The 22776-nt window shown below is 48.1% G+C and overlaps 1 protein-coding gene across 1 annotated transcript in view; it reads right to left on the bottom strand.

The window, feature by feature from the left end:
- The window catches only part of LOC132582446 (neural-cadherin-like), a 165350-nt gene that overhangs the window by 106554 nt on the left and 36020 nt on the right, over positions 1 to 22776 (bottom strand). The window contains exons 2-6 of the mRNA XM_060254019.1: positions 10208 to 10405; positions 8479 to 8704; positions 5483 to 5687; positions 2270 to 2381; positions 510 to 759 (exon numbers count right to left, since the gene is read on the bottom strand). Coding sequence (XP_060110002.1) covers positions 510 to 759; positions 2270 to 2381; positions 5483 to 5687; positions 8479 to 8704; positions 10208 to 10334 — 920 coding nt within the window. The 5' untranslated portion in view covers positions 10335 to 10405. The remainder of the gene's footprint in view (positions 1 to 509; positions 760 to 2269; positions 2382 to 5482; positions 5688 to 8478; positions 8705 to 10207; positions 10406 to 22776) is intronic.

Raw genomic sequence — 22776 nt, 5'->3', positions numbered from 1 at the left:
AATAAGAGATTTTGCTCTGTAGCTCCTGTGCTGTTGAGCAAGTCTGGCAAAGCAAGCTTTGATGCAGAAGGAAGTAAGAGAGAGGGAGAAGGAAGCCAATAGCCAGTTGCTCAAGGGCCTGATAGCAGCCCTCCAGGGGACTCATTCGGCCCCCAAGCCGCATGTTTGACACCCCAGCCCTACAGGGTCACACTAAGTCCAGTGCAGCTTAAGACCACTTTCCACCACTGATCCTAATTTTAACCATACCCAGAACCTTGAAGAGCCACTGCCAGTCACATGACTGAACTAGCGAACTAACAGTCCAACTTGGTCAGCTCCATATATTCATATGACTTCCTGCTTCTTTGCATAGTTTTATTCACTACGCTGTGCTCTCTGTTGCTTCAAATGCTGAGTTCAAGAAACGCTGCTGACTTATCAACAACATAAACCATCACAACTGCCAAGCAGAAACAAGAACAAGCAACTGCTAAACAATGTAAAAAAGCCCAACAACATATATTTACATTATCTGTGAAAACCTGGGTGCTTCATCATTGACATTTGAGACATGAATCCTGACGGTTGCCGTCCCGGTCCTCGGGGGTTCGCCTCTATCTATAGCCATAATAACAAACTCGTAGAGATGGTTAGGGCGCTCGTAGTCCAACTCTGTCGCTGGGAAGATGATGCCATGAGTAGAGATGCTGAAATCAGAGCTCAGAGAATAATAAAGTATTTCTGCATTTTTGTCAGAGTCGCAGTCGCTGGCAGACACTGTTGAAGAAGAAGAAAAACTTCACTTTATTTATTTCCTTATTATATTTATTTGCACAGGAACACAGGAAACTTCCTTATACTGAATCAGACTCTTGGCCCATCAAAGTCAGTATTGTCTACTCAGACTGGCAGAGGCTCTCCAGGGTCTCCGGCAGAGGTCTTTCACATCACCCATGACAGAGCCTTTAACTAGAGATGTCGGGGATGAACCTGGCACCTTCTTCATGCCAAGCAGATGCCCTACCACTAAGCTATATGACCCCTCCCATTTATACCTTTATATTTACATTTAGATATTTATACCCCGCCTTTGGAATTCAAGGTAGCTTGGAATTTAGAAGAATCATCTCTCTGAATCAGGGTCTCAGAACAGCTTACAATTTCCTTTATCTTCTTCCCCCACAACAGACACCCTGTGAGGTGTGTGGGGCTGAGAGAGCTCTCACAGCAGCTGCCCTTTCAAGGATAACCCCTGCCAGAGCTATGGCTGACCCAAGGCCATTCCAGCAGCTGCAAGTGGAGGAGTGGGGAATCAAACCCAGTTCTCCCAGATAAGAGTCCGCACACTTAACCACTACACCAAACGGGCTCTCACAGCTAAGCTCCAGAAGAGAATAAGCAAGGGGTAGGAAATCAACGATAGTAGCAATCAATCATCGCAAGATGGGATGCTTGAAACATTTCCATTATAGCACAGAAGGGGCTTCCTAAAGGTATAGGATTGCCAGCCTCCAGGTGGTAGTGAAAGTCTGAGATTACAACTGATCTCCAATTGAGAGAGATCACCTACAGGAAATGGCTGCTTTGGGAGGTAGATTCGATGACAGGGATGCCCAAACTGTGGCTCGGGAGCCACATGTGTCTCTTTCACACATATTGTGTAGCTCTTGAAACTCCTACCTTCCTGTCAGCTGGCTTCGAGAAGGCATTAGAGAAGCCAAGCCATCCCGGTAGCTTGGAGAATGCATTTAAGGTTAAAGTTGCTTTCTTTTCACCTCTTCCTTCTCCCTCCCCATCTACTTTGTTTTCCTGCCTTCATTCCCTCCTTCCAGCTCTAAAATATCTGACATTAATGTCTTGTGTCTCTCAAACATCTGATATTTATTCTATGTGCCTCTTACGTTAAGCAAGTTTGGCCACCCTTTTTCTACGGCCTCACTGAAGTCCCTGCCCACCCCAAATCCCATCCTCCTCAGGGTCCACCCCCAAAATCACATATTTCCCAATGGACAGCTGACACCGTAACATACCTCTCATGCACTACACCTGTGTCTATGAATGATAGCACACATTACAGAATCACATCACTGAAAAGGGGGGAAAAGCAAAATGCAGGATGTTAGAGGCTCTTCTTACAGGGCCTACTGTAAGCTCTTGGAGGACTGGCTACATCAGGGATGAGTGGCCTAATATGCAAAGGAGTTCCTGCTCCAAAAAAAGCCATGCTTATACTTATTGAGAGTATTGGTCGATCGAGATTCTCTCTTTTAAGGGAAAAAGGGTTTACCTTGTAAAAGTGCAGTGGTTACAGTCACTGTTTCAGGAACATCATCTTTGGTGTAGACAGACTGCTGGAATTCTGGAGCACAATCATTCATGTCTGTAATTACAACCCAAATCTAAGAGGAAGAAAAAAGATCAGAGAACATGTAGAAATATCAAAGTGGATCCCTGCTGTGTCTTCATTGTTACAGGTAAGTCTGTTACTAGTTTTTCCCCCAAAATAATAATCTTCAGAGGATTTCTAGAAGTCTGTAGTTTCCAAATTAAAAAGAAGCACTTAGCAACCAAGATAGCTGAATCCCAGAAGCCAAGATGCTTGAACATCTAGAAATGCGATACCAGTGGCTCAGAGCTGGAAATGTTTTCCCAATCCTGTATCACTGTAAAAGATTAAAAATAGATCTCAACGCTAATCAAATTTTGACACTTACTTGGATGGACAGGTGATGTTCTCTAAGACTATTTTGAGGAAGAAGAAGACCATAGATTTATACCTTCCATTCTCTCTGAATCAAGGTCTCAGAGCAGCTTGCAATCTTCTTTATCTTCTTTCCCCACAACAGACACCTTGTGAGGTGGGTGGGGCTGAGAGAGCTCCCTCAGAAGCTGCCCTTTCAAGGACAACTCTGCAAGAGCTATGGCTGACCCAGGGCCATTCCAGCAGCTGCAGGTGGAGGAGTGGGGAATCAAACCCATTCTCCCAGATAAGAGTCCATGCATCAAAGATTTCAGGTTTTCATGGCTGGTAACATCATTAGGGTTTGTAGAATCTTTCAGGATCAAGTGCCATGTTCTACTGGAGAAAGTTTTCCTTCCAGACGTTTCGTTCTCAGCTGCGGAGAACATCCTCAGTGGCGTTGCAGCCGGAGCAGGCGCTCAGACCTTCTTGGCTGCTGTGCATTGAGTGGGGCCAGGGCTGCTGGAGAGTTGCTATTTGTAGGCTGGAGGGGGTGTGATGAAAGGGCAATTGGTTTCATCACACACCCTCCAGCCTACAAATAGCAGCTCTCCAGCAGCCCTGGCCCCACTCAATGCACAGCAGCCAAGAAGGTCTGAGCGCCTGCTCCGGCTGCAACACCACTGAGGATGTTCTCCGCAGCTGAGAACGAAACGTCTGGAAGGAAAACTTTCTCCAGTAGAACACGGCACTTGATCCCGGAAGATTCTACAAACCCTAATAGAGTCCATGCACTTAATTACTACACCAAACTGGCTCTCTTGATATAACCTGATGGGGGGAAAGTGCTGTCGAGTTGCAGCAGACTTATGGTCATAGGGTTTTCAAGGGCAACAGACATTCTGAGGTGGTTTGCCACTGTCCACCTCCATGAAGCAATCCTCAATTTCCTCGGTGGTCTCTCATCCAAATACTAATCAGGGCCAACCTTGTTTAACTTTGCTATCTGACAAGATGGGGGCATCCCAGGCCAACCAGGTCAGGGCACAGCCTAGCATAACACCCAGCCCTTTATTTATTTAGTATGTTTGTTTCTTCTGTTGCACTCTCCAGTAAATTTTGCTCCAAGCAGTTTCCAAACAAAGATGACAGCAATGCAGTGAAACAATAAAGCAACATTAAAAACACAAAGCTGCATTTTTTTTCCCAAAATAGAAGGAAGCAGAACACATTCAAAAGAAGCTTGCAGCACAAATACAGAATACCACAAGAGGAGGAACTAACAGGTAAAAAAGTCAACCATTTTCAAATGCAGAGAAAACACAACCTGAGCATCAGGTGGAGGGTTTAGAGGCAGGTGTTCTACTGACAAGGTGTCCCAAAGATGGCCTATCCACCATGGTCACCAGCCTCACTTCAAATGGAAGCATGTATCCATGGCTATTAGACATGAAGTATAGGTGGAACTCGCTGTCTGGGGCAAGGGATGCTCTGTGTTCTTGGTGCTGAGGGGGCTTCCAGTGTTCTTGCCCCACTGGTGGACCTCCTGATGGCACCTGTTTTTTTGGCCACTGTGTGACAGTGTTGGACTAGATGGGCCATTGGCCTGATCCAACATGGCATCTCTTATGTTCTTATGATCACAACTCTATGAAAATCTCAGAACCTGGGCATGCTCAAATTGGAGGAGGTAGTCCTCAGAGGGCTAAAATTCAATAACTAAAAAGTTATTACAGTGACTTAACAATGGCCACATTTAGACATCACAACAGGCTGAGATTAAACTGAGACTGGGCAGAGACACAGAGCACTGCCATGTTGGGACGCTACCACTTGCTCCTTCCACCTCCAGCTAGAATTACAACATCCTGGTTTGACCAAGATCTAATGCTCTGCATCATCCACCTGCACATGAACTGATGTTTGTTTACTCACCACACATCAAGACTTTAAACTATGCTTAAACTGAGATAAACACCACTTTACCGAGGAGGCTACACTCGGATGTCCCACCTAACTTGGACTTGAGAGGAGAGGAGCACAGAGACCACACAAGCACAGCAACAAGCTGTATTCAAGTCCAGTCTCAGCTTGATGGCAGGCAATGCTAGAATGCAACCAATAAATGCAGAACAAAGCTGAAATGCACCATTGAGTCATGGTAACCATAGCAGCCCTGGTCTTCTTGGTGGTCTCCCATCCAGGTACCTAATGTGGTCAGCCCTGATTGGCTTCCAAGATCTGTCAAGTTCAAACTAGTTTGGGCTATTGGGCCGCTATCAATGCAGAACAGCAGTGAATTTATACATGGGGACTCAAATATTCAATGAAATTGCCATGTCTGACTCAGGAAATATCTGGAGACTTTGGGGGTGTAGCCAGGAGACTTTGGGGCCAGCAGCAAAGTTGTGACAAGCATGACTGAACTCCATCACATTTAAAGGGACTACACTCCTTTTAAATGCCTGCCCTTTATTGGAAATAATGGAGGATACAAGTGCCACCTTCTTTTGGGGCTCATAGAATTGGACCCCCTGGTACAAGTGTTTTGAAACTGGGTGGGGGGGTGTTGTTTGAGGAAAGGCACGAGATGCTATGCTGAAAATTTGGTTCCTCTACCTCAAAAAACAGTCCCCCTGAGCCCCAGATACCAACAGATTGATGCTCCATTATACCCTATGGGAATGCCCAGTGGACATTCAAACCACCCCCCCACACACTTTCTGATAACCCTGAAGCAGTGGGAGGGCCTCCAAACCCTGGGTTCCTCTACCCCCAACTGGGGATTAGCAACCTTAATTATTATTGATGAGCACGTACCTCAGCTGTACTACTGAGATGCCCCTGGTTTTCTCTTGCTTGGACGAGAAGGAGATACTGGTGCTGATCGCTCTCATAATCCATACTGCGACTGAAGTGGATGTCTCCTGTGGCCGAGCTAATGCTAAACAGGCCATTCGGATTGGTAACAAGACTGTAACTCAGGGACTTGTTTTGATGAGACACAGCATGGACTGTCAAAAACCTAATTCAAGTTGGGAAAAATATAAAAGAAAAAGATACAGTGAATATGCGGTAAATCCAGTTTCCAACAATCTGTCACACTGTACCATGACAAAGAGACTGTAGCAAGGATGGGACCACACAGATGGCAGCGGGCTTAATTCTCCACTTCCAACAAGTCGTTTTCAGTCATTAGGATATCAGGAACTATGAACGATCCTTTCAGTGTGCAGGGCCAGGGGGTTTTTTTGTAGCAGGAACTCTTTTGCATATTAGGCCACACATCCCTTTATGTTGTGAGCTGCCCTGAGCCTGCTTCGGCGGGGAGGGTAGGATATAAATTAAATAAATAAATAAATAAATAAATAAATGTAGCCAATCCTCCAAGAGCTTACAATAGGCCCTGTAAGAAGAGCCTTGTAAGCTCTTGGAGGATTGGCTACACCAGGGGTGTATGGCCGAATATGCAAGTGAGTTCCTGCTACAAAAAAAAAGCCCTGCATGGGGGTCACCATTTTGTGTGAACAGGGAAACATTCATATTTTCCAGCTTGGATACATGCAATCAAAAACTGGATTTTGGGGCGGGGGGCGTTGGTTTTGTTGTTGTTGTTTTTTAAGAGTTCCTAGCCACATGTACCCAAGCTGGAAAATATACACATTGCCCTATTCCCAACCGGAGATTAGCAACTTGAGAGGATCACATGTTCTCCCAATTGACAAAGTAGGAGTAACAAAATCGTAATGATTGAAGAGGGCTAGAGTTGTGGCTGTGGAATACCCCAAGACCCTTTCTTCATGAATAGATCATATGTCAACCTTTATGGAAGCTCTGGATTTGCAGGCTAGTGATAGCCTTGTTCTCACAAAGACACAATCTAGGCAGCTGAGCAGAATTCACAGTGTCTCGTCTCAAGCCCAAAGCCCTGACAATCAACAAGACCTTAATTCTCAGTGGCAAGCAATTACCAGGAACACAGAATTCTGTACCATGGACACACAATAGACCTAGTTCAGTCAACCACATATCTAACTAGGAATGGGAAGAGCAAGTTTAAATTCCATTTCTGCCATGAAGCTGCATGGGACCAAGTCGAAGCCCTAAGTCCTCAAAAGTTTTGATGCTAAAATAAAATCCTTTCATTTTTAATGAAGATGCCTTTCTGGTTTTGTATGCCATATGGCCCCTGTTTGTTTGATGAACGTGACTCACAATCAACCCCAAGCTGGCCAGATTTTGGCCACATGAACATATGTTCTCTTGCTTTCGAATGAGCAAGTTACAAAAAAGAAAAAGAAATGACGGTTCTTAGAATGCTGGCACAACAGATTGCAAACCATACAGTAACCCATTTAAGTTAAAGCCTCGATATCTTCTGATCACACATGAACTAAAATTATAGCAGACTGTCAAGATCAGATGCAAAGTTCAGTGAAGTACACTGGAATCTCATGGACTTTTATGGGACGAGACCTACATCTGTTAAGACTGAAATAATACTTACCCTGGAAAGAGTACAAGTTGCTATATGGTATGTCACCAACCATAAGCAGCAAATAGCCTGTCTTAACTGAGAGGCTTCAAAACCATTCAACCTGCTTGAACATGCAGGGTGGTGTTCCAAAGCCCAGGGCACTGGAACAGTACTTTAGAGCAGGGGTGGCCAAATTGTGGCTCGGGGGCCAAACTGTGGCTCAGAAGCCACATGTGGCTCTTTCACACATATTGCGTGGCTCTCAAAGCCCCCACTGTCCCATTGGCCGGCTTAGAGAAGGAATTTCTCTCTTTAAATCACTTCTCCAAGTCAAGCCAGCTGGCAGCTTGGAGAATGCATTTAAAGTTAAAGTAGCTTTCTTTCCACCTCCCCATCCCTCCTACCTCCCCCATCTATTTACCTGCCTGTCTGCCTGCCTCTCTCCCCTCCCTTCCCTCCCTCAAACTTATGTTTATGTCTTGTGGCTCAGACATCTGACGTTTATTCTGTCTATTACATTAAGCAAATTTGGCCACCCCTGCTTTAGAGGGTTATTTTAATTAAAGCAACCAGGGGGCAGAGAGCAAAGCAATTGGGGGAAGGAGCACAATTCAGGGTCCTATAGTGAAAATTTCCTTAATTTCTGGCACTGTCTCATCTAACCACTGCCTGTACTTTTCCCTTTACTAATGTCCCAATATAATGAATGCACATAGTCCTAACCAACAGCCCAATCTCAGTGGCAGCAGTTCAAATACAGAAAATTTTTTGTTGATCTCTACTGTGCTACTGAACTCAAATCTAGCTAAGGGGAAGAAAAACCAGCCATCTAGTATGTTCTTATCTCACCCTTCCTCCAGCAAGTTCAGAGCTGTGTAGACAGCTCTCTTTTCTCCATTTTATCCTCACAGCAACCCAGAGAGGCAAATGATGCTGAAAGAAAATGACTGGCCCAAAGACAACCAGCGACCTTCACAGCTTTAAAAGGGGACTAGATTAACAGAGGACAGATCTATCAGTGGCCACTAGCCATGGTGATTAAAGGGACCTCCACAATCACAGGCAGCAAACATCTGAAAACCAGTGCCAGGAGGGAACATTGGGGGAAGGCCTCAGCCTCTGTGCCCTGTTGTTTGCTCTCCAGAATAACTATGTCTTTATGTGGCTATCTGAACCCATGTCTCTCAAGCCACACCTGACACGTTTACCAAGACACTATGCCATCTCTCCTGTATTTCAAGCTGGATGAGAGTCACTTATATTTTGCAACAGCGCTTAGGATTTCTGGTTGTAGAATCTGACCTTTTATTAAAGAATTTTATCCTCTGCGAGTACTCACGATTTCCCCGGGGGCGTGTTTTCAGGAACGTAAACTGTGTATGACATATTGGCAAACTGTGGTGGCCGGCGTCCAACAAGGACAGAAATAGAGACAGGTGGCCCTGGGCGGCCAGGTTTATCAGCAGCTAGGACAGTAAGCAAGTATTCCTTCTCCTTCTCCAGAGGCGAGCCTGTTGTTTTAACCCAGCCGCTGTCCCTTTCGACTTCAAATCTACCTTCTCCACCTACAAAAGGGAAAATACGAGGAACTGAGATCACTGGAACAGTTTGGCTGTATTCAGTGTTCCCTCTAAGCTGAGTTAGCATGAGCTAGCTCACAGATTTTTAGCCTCCAGCTCACACATTTTTGTCTTCGCTCAGGAAGGATGACCACAGAGCACACTAATTTATGCAGTAGCTCACAACTTTAATGCCAGTAGCTCACAAAGTAGAATTTTTGCTCACAAGACTCTGCAGCTTAAGAGAGAACATTGTATTTATACCTCCCTAATCACAACTTGGTCTTGACATTGTGGAGGTGGAAAGTGCTGTCAAGTTGCAGTCAATTTATGGCCACCTCATAGGCTGAGCAGGCCCGCCACACACAAGTAGGCCTAGGGGTGCCACCGGGTGCTCCCTCCCACCCCCAAGCAGCCTGCAAGGGAGGCCGAGCCACCAGCAAATAAAAGCAGGTGACAACAAGGCAAGAGGCAGCGAGGAAGGAAGGTATCAGCTCCTCCCTACCACCGCCCTGCCTCTTCCCTTCGCTTCCTGGCCTCGTGAGGGCACTCAGCAGTCAGTATGGGCAGCGGCACATGCGCTCCAGCATGCCAACTGAAGCCTGCTGCCACCACACTCAGGTGGGGAGGGGGGAAGGGCATGCGGCAGGCAGGAAATCTGTGGCCGGGGCAGCTTACCTGGTGCAACAGCCCAGCACTGACACCCTAGTGCTGGCACTGAGTCTGAGAGATGTTCAATGTGAAAGGTGTGCAGAAGTGGTTTGCCACGGCCTGTCACTGCTTCACAATCTTAGACGTCCTTGGTAGTTTCCCATCCAAATACTAACCAAGACTTAGCTTATGAGATTAGACAAGAACGGGCCAGCCTAGGCTATCCAAGTTCTTGATGTTAGCAATTCTCGTATGCTAGGGCAGAGATCTCCAATGCGGTGCCTGGGAGCACCATAGCACCTACTGACACCTTTCCTGGCATTCACCAAGTGTTTTGGAAAAATGGGTGGGGCTGGGTAGGCACTTACTGGGTAGGGCTTCTGACTGAGCACTGGAGGTTCAATTGATTGAGCAGATTAAAATAACATTGTTTCAGTGGTAGCTGCCACCACAGTGGCTGTGAAGAGGGGAGAATGCACTTCCAATCAACTTTCAATGCACTTTCCAATTGGATTTTGCCAGTTCACACAGTAAAATCCAGTTGGAAAGTGCACTGAAAATGATTTGAAGCTGTGTTATTTAGTGTGTGTGTGTGTAATCATAGCCAGTGTTAGTTTTATTCTCTTTGACTCCTTTTTCCCAGTGTTTTTTTTTAAATATTATTATTCCTCTTCTCCCCTGCATTTGGGCTTCCTACGTGTGTGAGGTTCCACCTCCTCTGGCAGCCATTTTGTGGTTGTGTCCACCACCCTGATTCCAAAGTTGCTGATAGGCTCAAAAAAGTTGGAGGACCCCTGTCCTAGGGGATGAGCTCTCCTTCCGTCCCATGCTATCTATGGCTTTAAGAACAGTCTTTACCTTCCACCAGGAAATACTCAATGGCTCCATTCTCATCCTCATCTTCATCCTTAGCCAAGAGCTTGTATACTTTAGTTCCAGGCGCAGCTTTAGGTGACACAGTGGCCAGAAAGGGAAAGGGCTCCATGACCCATTCAGGGACGTTGTCATTCACATCCGTCACTGTGAGTTCTAAATGTACCAGGTACCAATTCTTCCCTGTTGGTTACCAAGAAGAGAGAATGAATTCTTAGAATATCGTATGGACAATGAAAATGTTGCAACATATCACAGTCCTGCATATGGGAAAACCAAAAGGACAGGTTTCTTACCTGTAACTGGTGATCTTCGAGTGGTCATCTGTGCAATCACACATATGGGTATTCCTCCAGAATGGCCCTGACCTCGGAGAGTTCAAAGCAATCTTGATCGTAGATCTGGCGCGCCTCCCCCTCGTCCTGGGGCGGAGCCACCGTTTGCGCATGCGCGGACGAGGGGGGAGGCGTCTAGCCACTCAGTTTCTTCCCGCCACCGGACAGGTGGAAGACGTGCTAGGTGAGTGTCCAGCAGCGGGGAAGGCTGGGTGGGTCTGTGTGATTGCACAGATGACCACTCGAAGATCACCAGTTACAGGTAAGAAACCTGTCCATCTTCTTCGTGGTCTCTGTGCATTCACACATATGGGTGATTAGCGAGCTATCCCTTCGGAGGCGGGTGCTGGATCTGTAAAAAGTATGCAAGGTTAGACCAGAATGTAATGAGAGTGGTACTTACGGTGGTCAGTCGAAGATGGAGCGAAGTACAGCCTGTCCGAAGGAGGCATCACGCCGGGCACGAACGTCAAGAGCGTAGTGCGAGGCGAAGGTAGACGTGGAGGACCAGACCGCTGCATCGCAGATGTCCTCTATAGGGATGCCCTTCGTGAAAGCTGACGAGGTGGCGACGGCTCTAGTAGAATGAGCTCGTATGTGTTGCGGGACTGGTTGTTTCGCCAGTTGGTAGCAGAGTTCTATGGTGGCAACGAGCCACTTAGAGAGCCTCTGAGTAGATATTTTGCTGCCCTTATTATGGGTAGCGTAGGTGACAAAGAGTCTCGGATCCTTACGGAATTCTCGAGTTCTGTCTATGTAGAAAGCTAGCGCTCTGCGCGCGTCCAAGTTGTGGAGAGCCCTCTGGCCTGCGTCCGAGGGGTGCTGGAAAAAGGCTGGTATGGTTGACTGTTTCCCTAGGTGGAATGGAGAGACGACCTTCGGTAGGAAGGTCGGGTCGGGGCGAAGGACCACCCTGTTACTGTGAAAGATTGTGTAGGGTGGGTCCGCCCTCAGGGCACAGATGTCGCTAGCCCTCTTGCCTGTGGTGAGAGCCGTGAGTAGTGCTGTTTTCCACGATAGCAGGTGTAGTGGAATAGATGCCATGGGCTCAAAGGGTGGTTTCATGAGCTGGCTGAGCACTAGAGAGAGGCTCCAGGTTGGAAGGATTTGTCTGACAGGAGGGTGTAGGCGAATGATGCCCTTGAGGAAGGCCTTCGTGGCATGATGAGAGAAGACTGTTGTTCCCCCGATGTGGGGGTGGAAGGCAGAGATAGCTGCGAGGTGTACCTTCAGGGAGGAGTATGAGAGGCCTGTTCTTGAGAGTGCTAAGGTATAAGTTAATACCTGAGAGATGGTAGCGCAGTTAGGGTCAAAGTTGTGTTGAGAGGCGTAGTGGGTGAAGCGCTTCCATTTTAGTAGATAGGCTTTCCTAGTGGATGGTTTTCTAGAGTTCAGTAGGACTTGGCGAACGTCCGGGGGAAAGTCTAAAAACTGATTCTCCAGGCCGTCAATTTGAGGGATGCCGGGTTGTGGTGTAGGACCTTCCCGTCTTGTTGGGAGAGGAGGTCCTGTGCTTGTGGGAGGATTAGGAATGTCCTGTTGGACAGAGACAGGAGGGTGGTGAACCAGGGTTGGCGTGGCCACCATGGGGTTATGAGGATGCAGTTCGTGCGGTCTGTTTGGATTTTCTGCAGGACCCTTGTGATGAGTGGGATGGGGGGAAACAGGTAGTGTAGTTTTCCCTTCCAGGTTTGGAGGAATGCATCCCCTCTGGAGAGCTGGGATGGTGGACCTCTCATGTAGAAGTGGGTGCACTGGGCATTTGATGGTGAGGCAAATACATCTATGCTCGGGGTTCCGAAGGTTTTGAAGATTTGTTGGATGTATTGAGCGCTGATAGACCACTCGTGGTTGTTGGTCGAGTGGCGGCTCAGGGCATCCGCCTGGGTATTCTCGGTCCCTGGTAGGTGAACGGCCGTGAGGAAGATGCCCTGGGTGATGCTCCAATGCCACAATGCCAGGGCCCTCTTGCAGAGTCTGATGGAAGCGGTGCCTCCCTGTCTGTTGATGTAGAAGACCGTGGCGATGTTGTCGGAAGTGACCTGGACGTGCTGATTCCGTAGCGATGGGAGAAAGGATCTCAGCGCTTTGTGTACTGCAAGGAGCTCTAGGCAGTTGATGTGGAGGGACCGCTCGTAGTCCGACCATTGGCCTTGGACTGTGAGGGTTCCTAAGTGGGCTCCCCATCCCCACCTGGAGGCGTCCGTGGTGACGATCACTGAGGGGGGGGCTTGTTTGAAGGGCATGCCCGTGCGGAGGTGATGTTCCATCGTCCACCATTTGAGGGATGTTACGATGTGCGATGGGAGGGTCAAGAGTGTAGATTGGTGCTGTGTGTGAGGATGAAAGGTCCTGACAAACCACATCTGCAGGGGTCGCATGTGAAGTTTTGCGAAGCATAGGACTGCGGTGGTTGCTGCCATTAGGCCTAGCATCCTTTGAAACGTTAGGGCTGTCTGGGAGCGCTGGGCAATGATGGTGTTGGCCAGAGATTGTATGCTGAGTACTCTGTCGTGCGGTAGAGAGGCTGTTTGGGAGATTGTGGAGATGTCTGCTCCTATGAACTGAATTCTCTGAGTGGGGGTTAGTTTGGATTTTGATAAGTTGACCTGGAGGCCGAGTGTGGCCAAGAGGGAGAGGGTAGTGGAGACGTCCAGTTGGAGTTGTTCCCTTGAATGGGCGACGATCAGCCAGTCGTCTATATATGGGTATATCGATATGCTCTGTTGTCGTAATGATGCGGCAACCACTGCCATGCATTTGGTGAAGACTCTCGGGGCCGTCGATAGGCCGAATGGGAGAGAGCGGAACTGGAAGTGTTGTTCCCCGACGGCGAATCTGAGAAATCTTCTGTGATGGTGGTTGATTGTGATGTGGAAGTAGGCGTCCTGTAGATCTATGGATGCCATCCATGAGCGTTCTGGGATAAGCGGAAGGATTGCCTGGAGTGTGATCATACGGAATTTCTTGTAGGTGATGTGGAGGTTTAGTTTGCGAAGGTCGAGGATCGGGCGGAGACCTCCGTCCCTTTTCGGCACCAGGAAGTAGCGGGAATAGAACCCGGTGCGATGGTATTGGGGTGGGACTGGTTCTATCGCGTTCTTGTCTAGCAGGGACGCGATTTCTGTCTGTAGCGGTGCGGACGATGGGGTGGTAAGAAATCTGTGATGTTTCGGGGTGGATGTGAATTCTATTAGGTATCCTCTCTGTATGATGGTGAGGACCCAAGCGTCCGATGTTATGTTTCTCCAGGCGGAGTAAAACTGTTGTAGACGGGTGTGGGGGTTTGGCTGAAGGAGGGAAACTGGACGTCTCGTGGCAGGGTGGTCAAAGAGACGGTTTTGAGGTAGCTGCGGTCTTTTTGGAAGTTTGCGTGCGTGGTCTGTATTGAGATGACAGCTTGGACTGGGGGGTTTTCCGTCTCCATGAGGTTTGTTGTCTGGGGGACTTGGTACCCTTATGGTAGGTGGGCTTCCAGTTCCTCTGCCTGTTGAACTGGGGTTGGTGTTGGGAGACCCCCAAGCGTTTCGCCCGTTTCCTGCCGTCATCGACTGATGTGAGGATGTCGTCTGTGGCTGCGTTAAACAGTCCAAGGCCGTCGAAGGGTAAGTCCTCAATCTTATATTTAATGTCCGGTTGGAGTGACGAGGACCTAAGCCACGCATGTCTGCGTAAGGCTATAGCTGAGGCCAAGGCTTTGGAGGAGCACTGTGCAGCATGGCGAGCTGTGTTAATCTGCTGCTTGCTCAGTCTTGCTAATTCCTGTAGGGCGTTAGAGGCTGGTTTTTGTGATTCCTCGGGTAAGGAGGGTATCAGGGTGTTGAGATAGGTGGTTAGGTTGTATGCATATGCTGAGAAGCATGCCGTGTAGTTTTGTATCTTTGTTGCAGCTGTAGTGAGCGAGTATATCTTTCGCCCTATAGTATCGAGCTTCTTGCCCTCTCTTTCCGGGGGTACCGGGTGTCTCGTCTGTTTCGATTTCGAGGAGGAGTGAACTATTATGGAGTTGGGAGCCGGGTGGGTGAACAAGAACTTTGCATCCGGTGCGTGGATCTTGTAAAGGGCTTCGACTCTTTTGGAGGTTGGAGGTACCGATGCCGGCTTGTCCCAGGCTTCCTTGAGTGTCTCGAGGAGGACGGGAAGCATAGGGAGAGAGGAGCTTGCTGGGAGGTCTGAATGTACGAGGTCAAAGACGACGTCCGAGACCCTGGGTGCGTCTGTGTTAAGCTTCAGGTTCAGCGAGTTCGCCATATTGGAGACTAAGTCAAGGTAGGATTTCGGACCCTCTGATGGAGACAGGTCCGCCGGTTTAGCTATATCGGAAGCCGGGGATTGTAGGTCCGACCCCGAGGAGCGGTCGGATTCGGAGAGTTCGGCTTCGGAGTCGTCGTCGGATTCGTGCTGTAGGTCTGGTTGGGTTTCTACAGGTGGCAGCTGTTTGTTTGTCGCAGTGTGTATGGAGCCCGGTGGTGAGGGCAGTTTCGGCTCGAGGTCGAGGCGACTGCGTTGGTCATGGAGCTGAGCGAGTGTGTCGTAGTCGAGGTGGTGTGTGCGCGGGGACGCTTCGTAGTGTCGGGTTCGATCGTGTCTGTCCGCGCGGTCTCGGTACCGAGGGGAGTCATGGTAGCTGTGGTAGTGGCGCCCTCTCGAATCCGAGCGGTAGCGGTCGTGCGAGGGGGATCGTCGGTGCCCTCGTCGGGTCCGGGGAGAGCGAGATCTAGATCTCGACGGGGAGTAGTAGGAGTATCTCTCTCTACGGCTGTGGGAACGGTGACTGCGGCGGCTGCGGGAACGTTGGCGGCTGTCCCTACGGCGGCTACGGGAACGTTGCCTACGGTGGCTGCGGGAGCGTCGGCGACTGCGTGAGCGTTGGCGGCTGTGAGCTCTTGGTGTGGGTTGCCGTGGTAAAAGGACTCTCGGAGTTGAAGGTTCCCTGGTCAGGGATTGGGCTTCCAGCGGCTTAGAGAGATCTACGAAGGCGCGGGGGTCGAGTGGTTGGTGGCTCTTTGCAGGGGAGTGGACCTCGAGTATTTGGTCGGGTGGAGAGGTCGTGATTGACGGCGACTTGGAGGAGATGCGCACAATCTCCAATGGTGTGATGTTCGGCGTCGGCGTCGATTTCACTGTTGGTGTCTTTGGAGCCGAGGCAGAACTCGTGGTCGGGTTCGATGTCGATCTTACTGTGGTCGAGCTCGTGGCCGGGTTCGAGCTCGTGGGTTGCCCAGATTGGTCGGAGGGTCGATGCGCAGACTTGGTTTTCTTTATGCTGGCGGTGCTCGTCGGATCCACGTGGGCGGACTCGGAGCGGTGACGCTTCTTGGTGCCGTCCGACTTTGTGGTATGTTTGCCGGACTTAGGCTTGCAGGGACCTTGAGCCACGGAAGCTGCCGGCTGCGCCGTTCCCACGTGGAGTGGGGAAGATGGCGGAGGCTGGTGTTGCGCGCCATGCGGTCGGAGGGAGGCTTCCATTAGATGGCTCCGGAGTCTCGCGGCGCGATTCTTGCGGGCCTGTTTGCCGAACTGGCTACAGTGGACGCAGGAATCTGTGCGGTGGGTCTCCCCGAGGCAGAAAAGGCAGAGGGAGTGCCCGTCAGACGATGGGATCTTGGCAGAGCAGCGCGTGCAGCGTTTGAAAGTGACCTTGTCCCTTCCTTCCATCCGCTCCCGGGGGGGGGGGGTGAGGGAGAAAGTCCGAAAGATAGTGAGGAGGGTTTTTTTTTTTTTTTTTATACGATACCAGGTGAAGATGAAAGACTGAAGTAGGTTTGAAGAAAGAAGTAGTTTGCTGAAGATTGCAATGAGGAAGTTGGAGATCAACGAGGTAGGTGCGATCGGATCAGCGGTAAGGAAGAAACTGAGTGGCTAGACGCCTCCCCCCTCGTCCGCGCATGCGCAAACGGTGGCTCCGCCCCAGGACGAGGGGGAGGCGCGCCAGATCTACGATCAAGATTGCTTTGAACTCTCCGAGGTCAGGGCCATTCTGGAGGAATACCCATATGTGTGAATGCACAGAGACCACGAAGAAGATCCTTATTTTTACAAAAAGCAAGTTTTCCTCCCACAACGAACCATGTTGAACTATTCTTCCTTATTTCAAGATTATACAGCTCTTGTTTCAACAAGTAAGTTAGTTGGCACCTTTTGTGGAAAATCTGTTGTGGGCATCTGAGAATAAAACACTAGACTTACCATGAAGGTTCATTTTACCTGTAGAAGAGGAGGACACCTAGAATGTTTGGGATAATGGGTCACAGGGAACCCAACTGTTCAAGAATATCCTCCTTTTTCCCCCTGCAAAAATTATCAGTTGATTGGTGGGGAGGGGGGGAGATGGGGCTCTGGCTCATTGGAAGAGCATCTACTTTGCTTAGAGAAGATCCCAGCTTCAATCCCTGTTTTCCCTAGTTAAAAACTAGTAGGCAATATGGAAGACCTTCGCCAGACCACCACCACCAAGTCAAACAGACAATGCTGGCCTTCATGGATGATAATGTGATTCAGTATAAAGTTGCTTCATGAGTGTAAAACACTAGGAAGTCACAGCTAACTTATGCCAACCCTGTAGGGTTTTCGAGCAAGGGATGATCGGAAGTGGTTTGCCACTGCCTCCCTCTGCATAGCAACCCTGGACTTCCATGGAGATCTCCCATCCAGATACTAACCAAGGCTGATCCTGCTTAGCTTCTAAGATCTGATGAGATCAGGCTAGCCTGGGCTATCCAGGTCATGTCGGGCTACCCAGGTCAGTTAGTGTGTTCAGAAGAAAAAAATGGGTTGCTTTTGTCGAATTTCACTTTCCAATCTTCTCATTAACAAGACTGGTTTTGCAACGCCAGGAGAGACCTTGCTCTGATTCTAATAAAAGTTCTTGCTCTTATCTAGAGAGTGTAGATATTATATTATCTACTAGACAACATGACAAATGACTTCATAATGAAATACACACAGAGGGGGAAAAAGAAGAGTAAAAATATTACTAGTTTCAGAAATGAGTATTCGAGAACAAAGTCTGAGCCCAGTGGCACCTTTAAGAGCAACGAAGTTTTATTCTTAGTATAAGCATTCGATGACTCTGTTTCAACATGCACACTTCTTCAAATATGTTGAAACAGAGTCACCAACCATTACATATAAGAAGTGGGCGAGGAGGATGTTCCTAACGATAAAGGTAGTCCCCTGTGGAAGCACCAGTTGTTTCCAACTTTCACGTTTTCACGGCAGGCTTTTTACAGAGTGGTTTGCCACTGCCTTCCCCAGCAAGCTGGGTCCTCATTTAACTGACCTCAGAAGAATGGAAGGCTGAGTCAACCTTGAACCAGCTACTTGAACCCAGCTTCCGCAAGGATCGAACTCAGGTTGTGAGCAGAGTTTGGACTGCAATACTGCAGCCTACCACTCTGTGCCACAGGAAGGGCCAATTAGAAGAGCCAACATCCCTCTCTCCCTACCTATGTGTAATGGTTGGTGACTCTGCTTCAACGTATCCAAAGAAGTGTGTATGCACGCAAACGCTTACACCCGAGAATAAAACTTTGTTGGTCTTAATGGTGCCACTGGACTCAAGCTTTGTTCTGCTGCTCCAGACCAACTACAGCTACCCATTTGGAGCTTATATTTGGAGGGACGGTGGCTCAGTGGTAGAGCATCTGCTTGGTAAGCAGAACGTCCAAGGTTCAATCCCCAGCATCTCCAACTAAAAAGGGTCTAGGCAAATAGGTGTGAAAAACCTCAGCATGAGACCCCGGTGAGCCGCTGCCAGTCTGAGTAGACAATACTGACTTTGAAGGACCAAAGAGGGTCTGATTCAGTATAAGGCAGTTTCGTATGTTCATATGTTCAACCTACTTTTCAGAGGCATGCAACTTCGTAGTAGCAGACTATTGGGTCCACTGTGATCTTTTTCCTGTTTATTTTCACAAAAGACCATTTTCACAGGGGGAACATATGATCCTCCCCCCCCACCCCTGGCCATAAATCTAGTCCATTCCCTCACAATAAATAAGGACAAGTTCCCTGATTGAGACGAGTGGCAGAACCCACTGGCTGAAACTGCTACCTGACAGGGAAGGCTCCACAAACGGGCGTCATAAACCTGGTCTCATTGAAGTAGATAACATATGACGGGGCCGGTTTTCCTGCTTCAGGGACAGCACAGTCTTTCAAACAGCATTCTTAGACTAGCTCTCTAAAATCGCTGCCAGCACCATTATCTTTGATCTCTTTTTGATCAGCTATCAAAAGCAAACAAAAGCACCCGAACAATAAGTGCAATGATTTTCTCAACTCAAGCACCATAGAGGCAGAAATTTGTGAATAAGACAGCAGCACAAGAGAGGTGTTCATACTCATCAGGCCCTCAAGCACCCTATCATCACCCATCCATTCAATACACACACAAAACTGTCAAAAAAAGAGAGAGTATATCTTAACCACCTTCCCATTGATTTAAATTACAATTCTCCACTCCGATGTTGCCAAGTAACACCTCCAGGTGGTGACCATATAATGATTTGAAAAAGCCAGATAAGGCTTGTTCCAGGTTTGGGAGGGCCCTGGGCAGAGAGTGACCAGAGACCCCCTCCCCTCCTCTGCCCCGCCAGCCCCCAATGGCATCTCCCTCCCCGCCCTCAACCCATTTAAGTGTCCTTCCTCTCCTTTCCTACATGTCCTTTCTCCAATGGAATCAACCAACATGATGGAACCTGGTTTTCTGGTCACTGTGTGACAGTGGACTGGATGGGCCATTGGTCTGATCCAACATGGCTTCTCTTATGTTCTTAACATGTGGTTGGGCAGTGACATTGCTACTGCTAAAAATTCCACCACTCCGCAGTCACCGACACACCTTTTCCCAGTGACTCCGGTAGGGACTATGGGTGGTGGCGTGCCAAGCAATTGGGGGGAAGGGCACAGTGGCAAGTGGCAGGGCAGGCACGCGGGTAAGAGGTCAGTCATGGTGGGCGCTGCCAGAAGCCCTGGCTGCTGCCCCACCTCAGGGGAGGCTGATGCCAGCCCTGTCCCTGATCACATATATCAGCTCAAGTGCCTATGACATCTCTGTCATGGTCTGGGCTGTGCTTTAGAGGCCTGTGGGCCCAGAGAAGCCAGAATGGTAGTAGTGGGAAGGGCCTACAACTCCCAGAAGCCCTGTAAGATTTTGGCACCATTTTGGGCCAACCAGAGAAAGAGGAGACCTTGAAAATGGCCTGGGAGGTGGGAGCCATAGTTCCTTTCCTAGGAGGCAGAGCCAAAGAAGGGTTACTGCAGCGAGGAGACCCTCACCCTTAGAGGAAGGGTGAGAGAACCCAGGTCTGAATGAGACAGTCTAGGGACAGTAAGTCTAGTTGCATTAAGGCATTTGTTTATTTTCCCTTCACCCCTTTTGAACTAGGGTTGCCAATCCCAAGGTGGGGGCAGGGGATCCCCCCCATTTGGAGGTCCTTCCCCAGCTTCAGGGTCATCAGAAAGTGGGGGGGGAGGGAAATGCCTGCTGGGCACTCCATTATTCCCTATGGAGACTGATTCTCATAGGGTATAATGGATAATTGATCTGCAGTTATCTGGGGCTAAGGGGGGACTATTTTTTGAGATAGAGACGCCATATTTGCAGCTTAGCATCCAATGCCTCTCCTCAAAACACCCTCCAAACTTTCAAAAAGATTGGACCAGAAGGTCCAGTTCTTATGAGCTCCAAAAGAAGGTGTCCCTATCCATTATTTCCAATGGAAGGAAGGCATTTAAAAGGTGTGCGGGTCCCTTTAAATGTGATAGCCAGAACTCCCTTTGGAGTTCAGTCGTGCTTGTTGCAACCTTGCTCCTGGCTCCACCCCCAAAGTCTCCAGATATTTCTTGAATTGGACTTGTCAACCCTACACTGATTTCCTGCTAAATAAATCTTTTGTTCTGTTGTTCACTCTGCCTGGTCCTCATGCCTATTATTTGGCTTAAGCTAAAGGAGGTCTGAAGGGCTTGGGAGGGTACTCTGGGCCTTCTCAAGAGGACCCTTAACCCAGAGTGGTGGCAGCAATTGACACCCCCTGAGTCGTGACAAGTCTCCATGCTAGCACTGGGCTCTCGTTGCTGGGGATATGTTGCTATTTGGAGCTGACGCATACAGAAAAGGAGTTTTTGATTGCTGCAGCCAGCACCACCCGGCAGAATGGCTTTGGGGCGTCTTCTGTGTGGGAGCTGCCATGCTTGAAGCCGGCCCTGAACTTATCACCCAGCTGTCCAAAATGGACTGAACTTCTGTTACCGTCCTAGAATTAGGTTTCAGTATGCATTAAGTCTGATTTTGCAAAAGCATACAATCTGCCATTCAATTTTGGATGTATACTTTTTACAGTATCCTAAACTAAATGCCGTATGCAGGAGCAGCAGCATTCTTGGTGAGCTTAAAATAACAGTTTGTTAACTGAGCAATCATGAACATGGGACTCGAGTGCTCTAAATATAAATCTTTGTCAGGTATGCTGAACTGGTAAACGGTATTATCTCTTGAAGTCCCGCATTAACCCTGAAGCACCTCACACTGCAGGCAGTGTAACTACGGTATGCACACTTGATTTCCTTCTCCACTAACTTCCACATTGGAAAAAAAGAAAGAGAATCTTTCTTTTGGCTCTAAAATGTCCGCACTCACTTTGTAAACAGCATTCACCCTGCCTATAGTAGTTTCCTGTTGTGCCTTTGCTTGCCTGTTCAGACCACTCCTTTTATTGATTGATGCAAACACTTTTGTATGGTAAAGGTTTGTCAGGATGTCTCACGGCAACACAGCAAATTTAGCATACTCTAACCATAATCTGTACTCTATAAACAACCGGTAAGTGGATTCTGATAAAGAAAATTCCCTGGTATAGTGATTAACTATGTCAAGTTTAACGTTCCTTCGTACAGACTCCAAAGTTAATCTCTTACAACCTGTAAGTACTTTCTGTCCTTTCTAAAAATAAGTGGTGCTCTGAAGGTAGTCATGAAACTCAACTACTTGTGCCATTCACACTACCTTGAAATCCAATCACTCACACAGGTGGGCAGAATAAATCTGCACAACCAAGGACATGAACCTCATTTTTGGATTAGAAAACTATTTTCAAAATCTCTACCTGCAAACATTAAGAGGCTTCTGATTTGCTGACTGGTGAATTGGGGAGATCATGAATGTACCTGCTGCAGAAGGAAAAGCAGGCATAAATCATGCCCAAAAACCAGGGTTGCCAGCCTCCACATGAGACTAACACTACTAACCCAAAGGTGACTGTGACTAGTGTTCCCTCTAAGCTGAGTTAGTGTGAGCTAGCTCACAGATTTTTAGCCTCCAACTCATAGATTTTTGTCTTAGCTCAGGAAGGATGACCCCAGAGCACAATAATTTATGCAGTAGCTCACCACTTTAATGCCAGTAGCTCACAGCTTTACTGCCAGTAGCTCACAAAGTAGAATTTTTGTTCACAAGACTCTGCAACTTAGAGGGAATATTGACTGTGACCAAAATCACTAAAATATATACAATTCTCCTCTGTAGCCCCGAACCTATGGAACCAACTTCCAGAGGAAATGCGGGCCCTGCGGGACCTTGAACAGTTCCGCAGGGCCTGCAAGACCTTCCTCTTCTGACTGGCTTTCGCTGACGAAGAAAGTAATTGCTAATGATTACCGCCATCATAAAAGAACAAATAGCATTAGCACTTTTATCACTTAATTAATTAATTAATTTTAAACTTATCAGAATTTTAATGTTAAATGTAACTTTGTTTTTTGTATAACTGAATGATGTTGTTAGCCGCCCTGAGCCTGCTCCGGCGGGGAGGGCGGGATATAAATAAATTATCTATCTATCTATCTATCTATCTATCTATCTATCTATCTATCTATCTATCTATCTATCTATCTATCTGAAGCTCCCTTATACTGACCATCAAAGTCAGTATTGTCTTTGGCAGCGGCTCTCCAAAGTCTCAAGCTGAGGTTTTTCACACCTATTTGCCTGGACCCTTTTTAGTTGGAGATGCCGGCGATTGAACCTGGGACCGTCTGCTTACCAAGCAGGTGCTCTACCACTGAGCCACTGTCTCTCCCCTGCATCTTCATTTATTATATCAAGAACAGGCAAACTATAGAATTACTATTCACATAAAGAATACTCAGTCCAATTCCATTCACAATACTCCCATAAAGTCCATAGTCTTCCTGAAGGCATCAGTCGTTCCAATTCAT

The sequence above is a fragment of the Heteronotia binoei genome, chromosome 14, assembly GCF_032191835.1.
Source record: "Heteronotia binoei isolate CCM8104 ecotype False Entrance Well chromosome 14, APGP_CSIRO_Hbin_v1, whole genome shotgun sequence".
NCBI classification, from domain to species: domain Eukaryota; kingdom Metazoa; phylum Chordata; class Lepidosauria; order Squamata; family Gekkonidae; genus Heteronotia; species Heteronotia binoei.
This window is presented reverse-complemented; position numbering and strand designations above follow the sequence as displayed.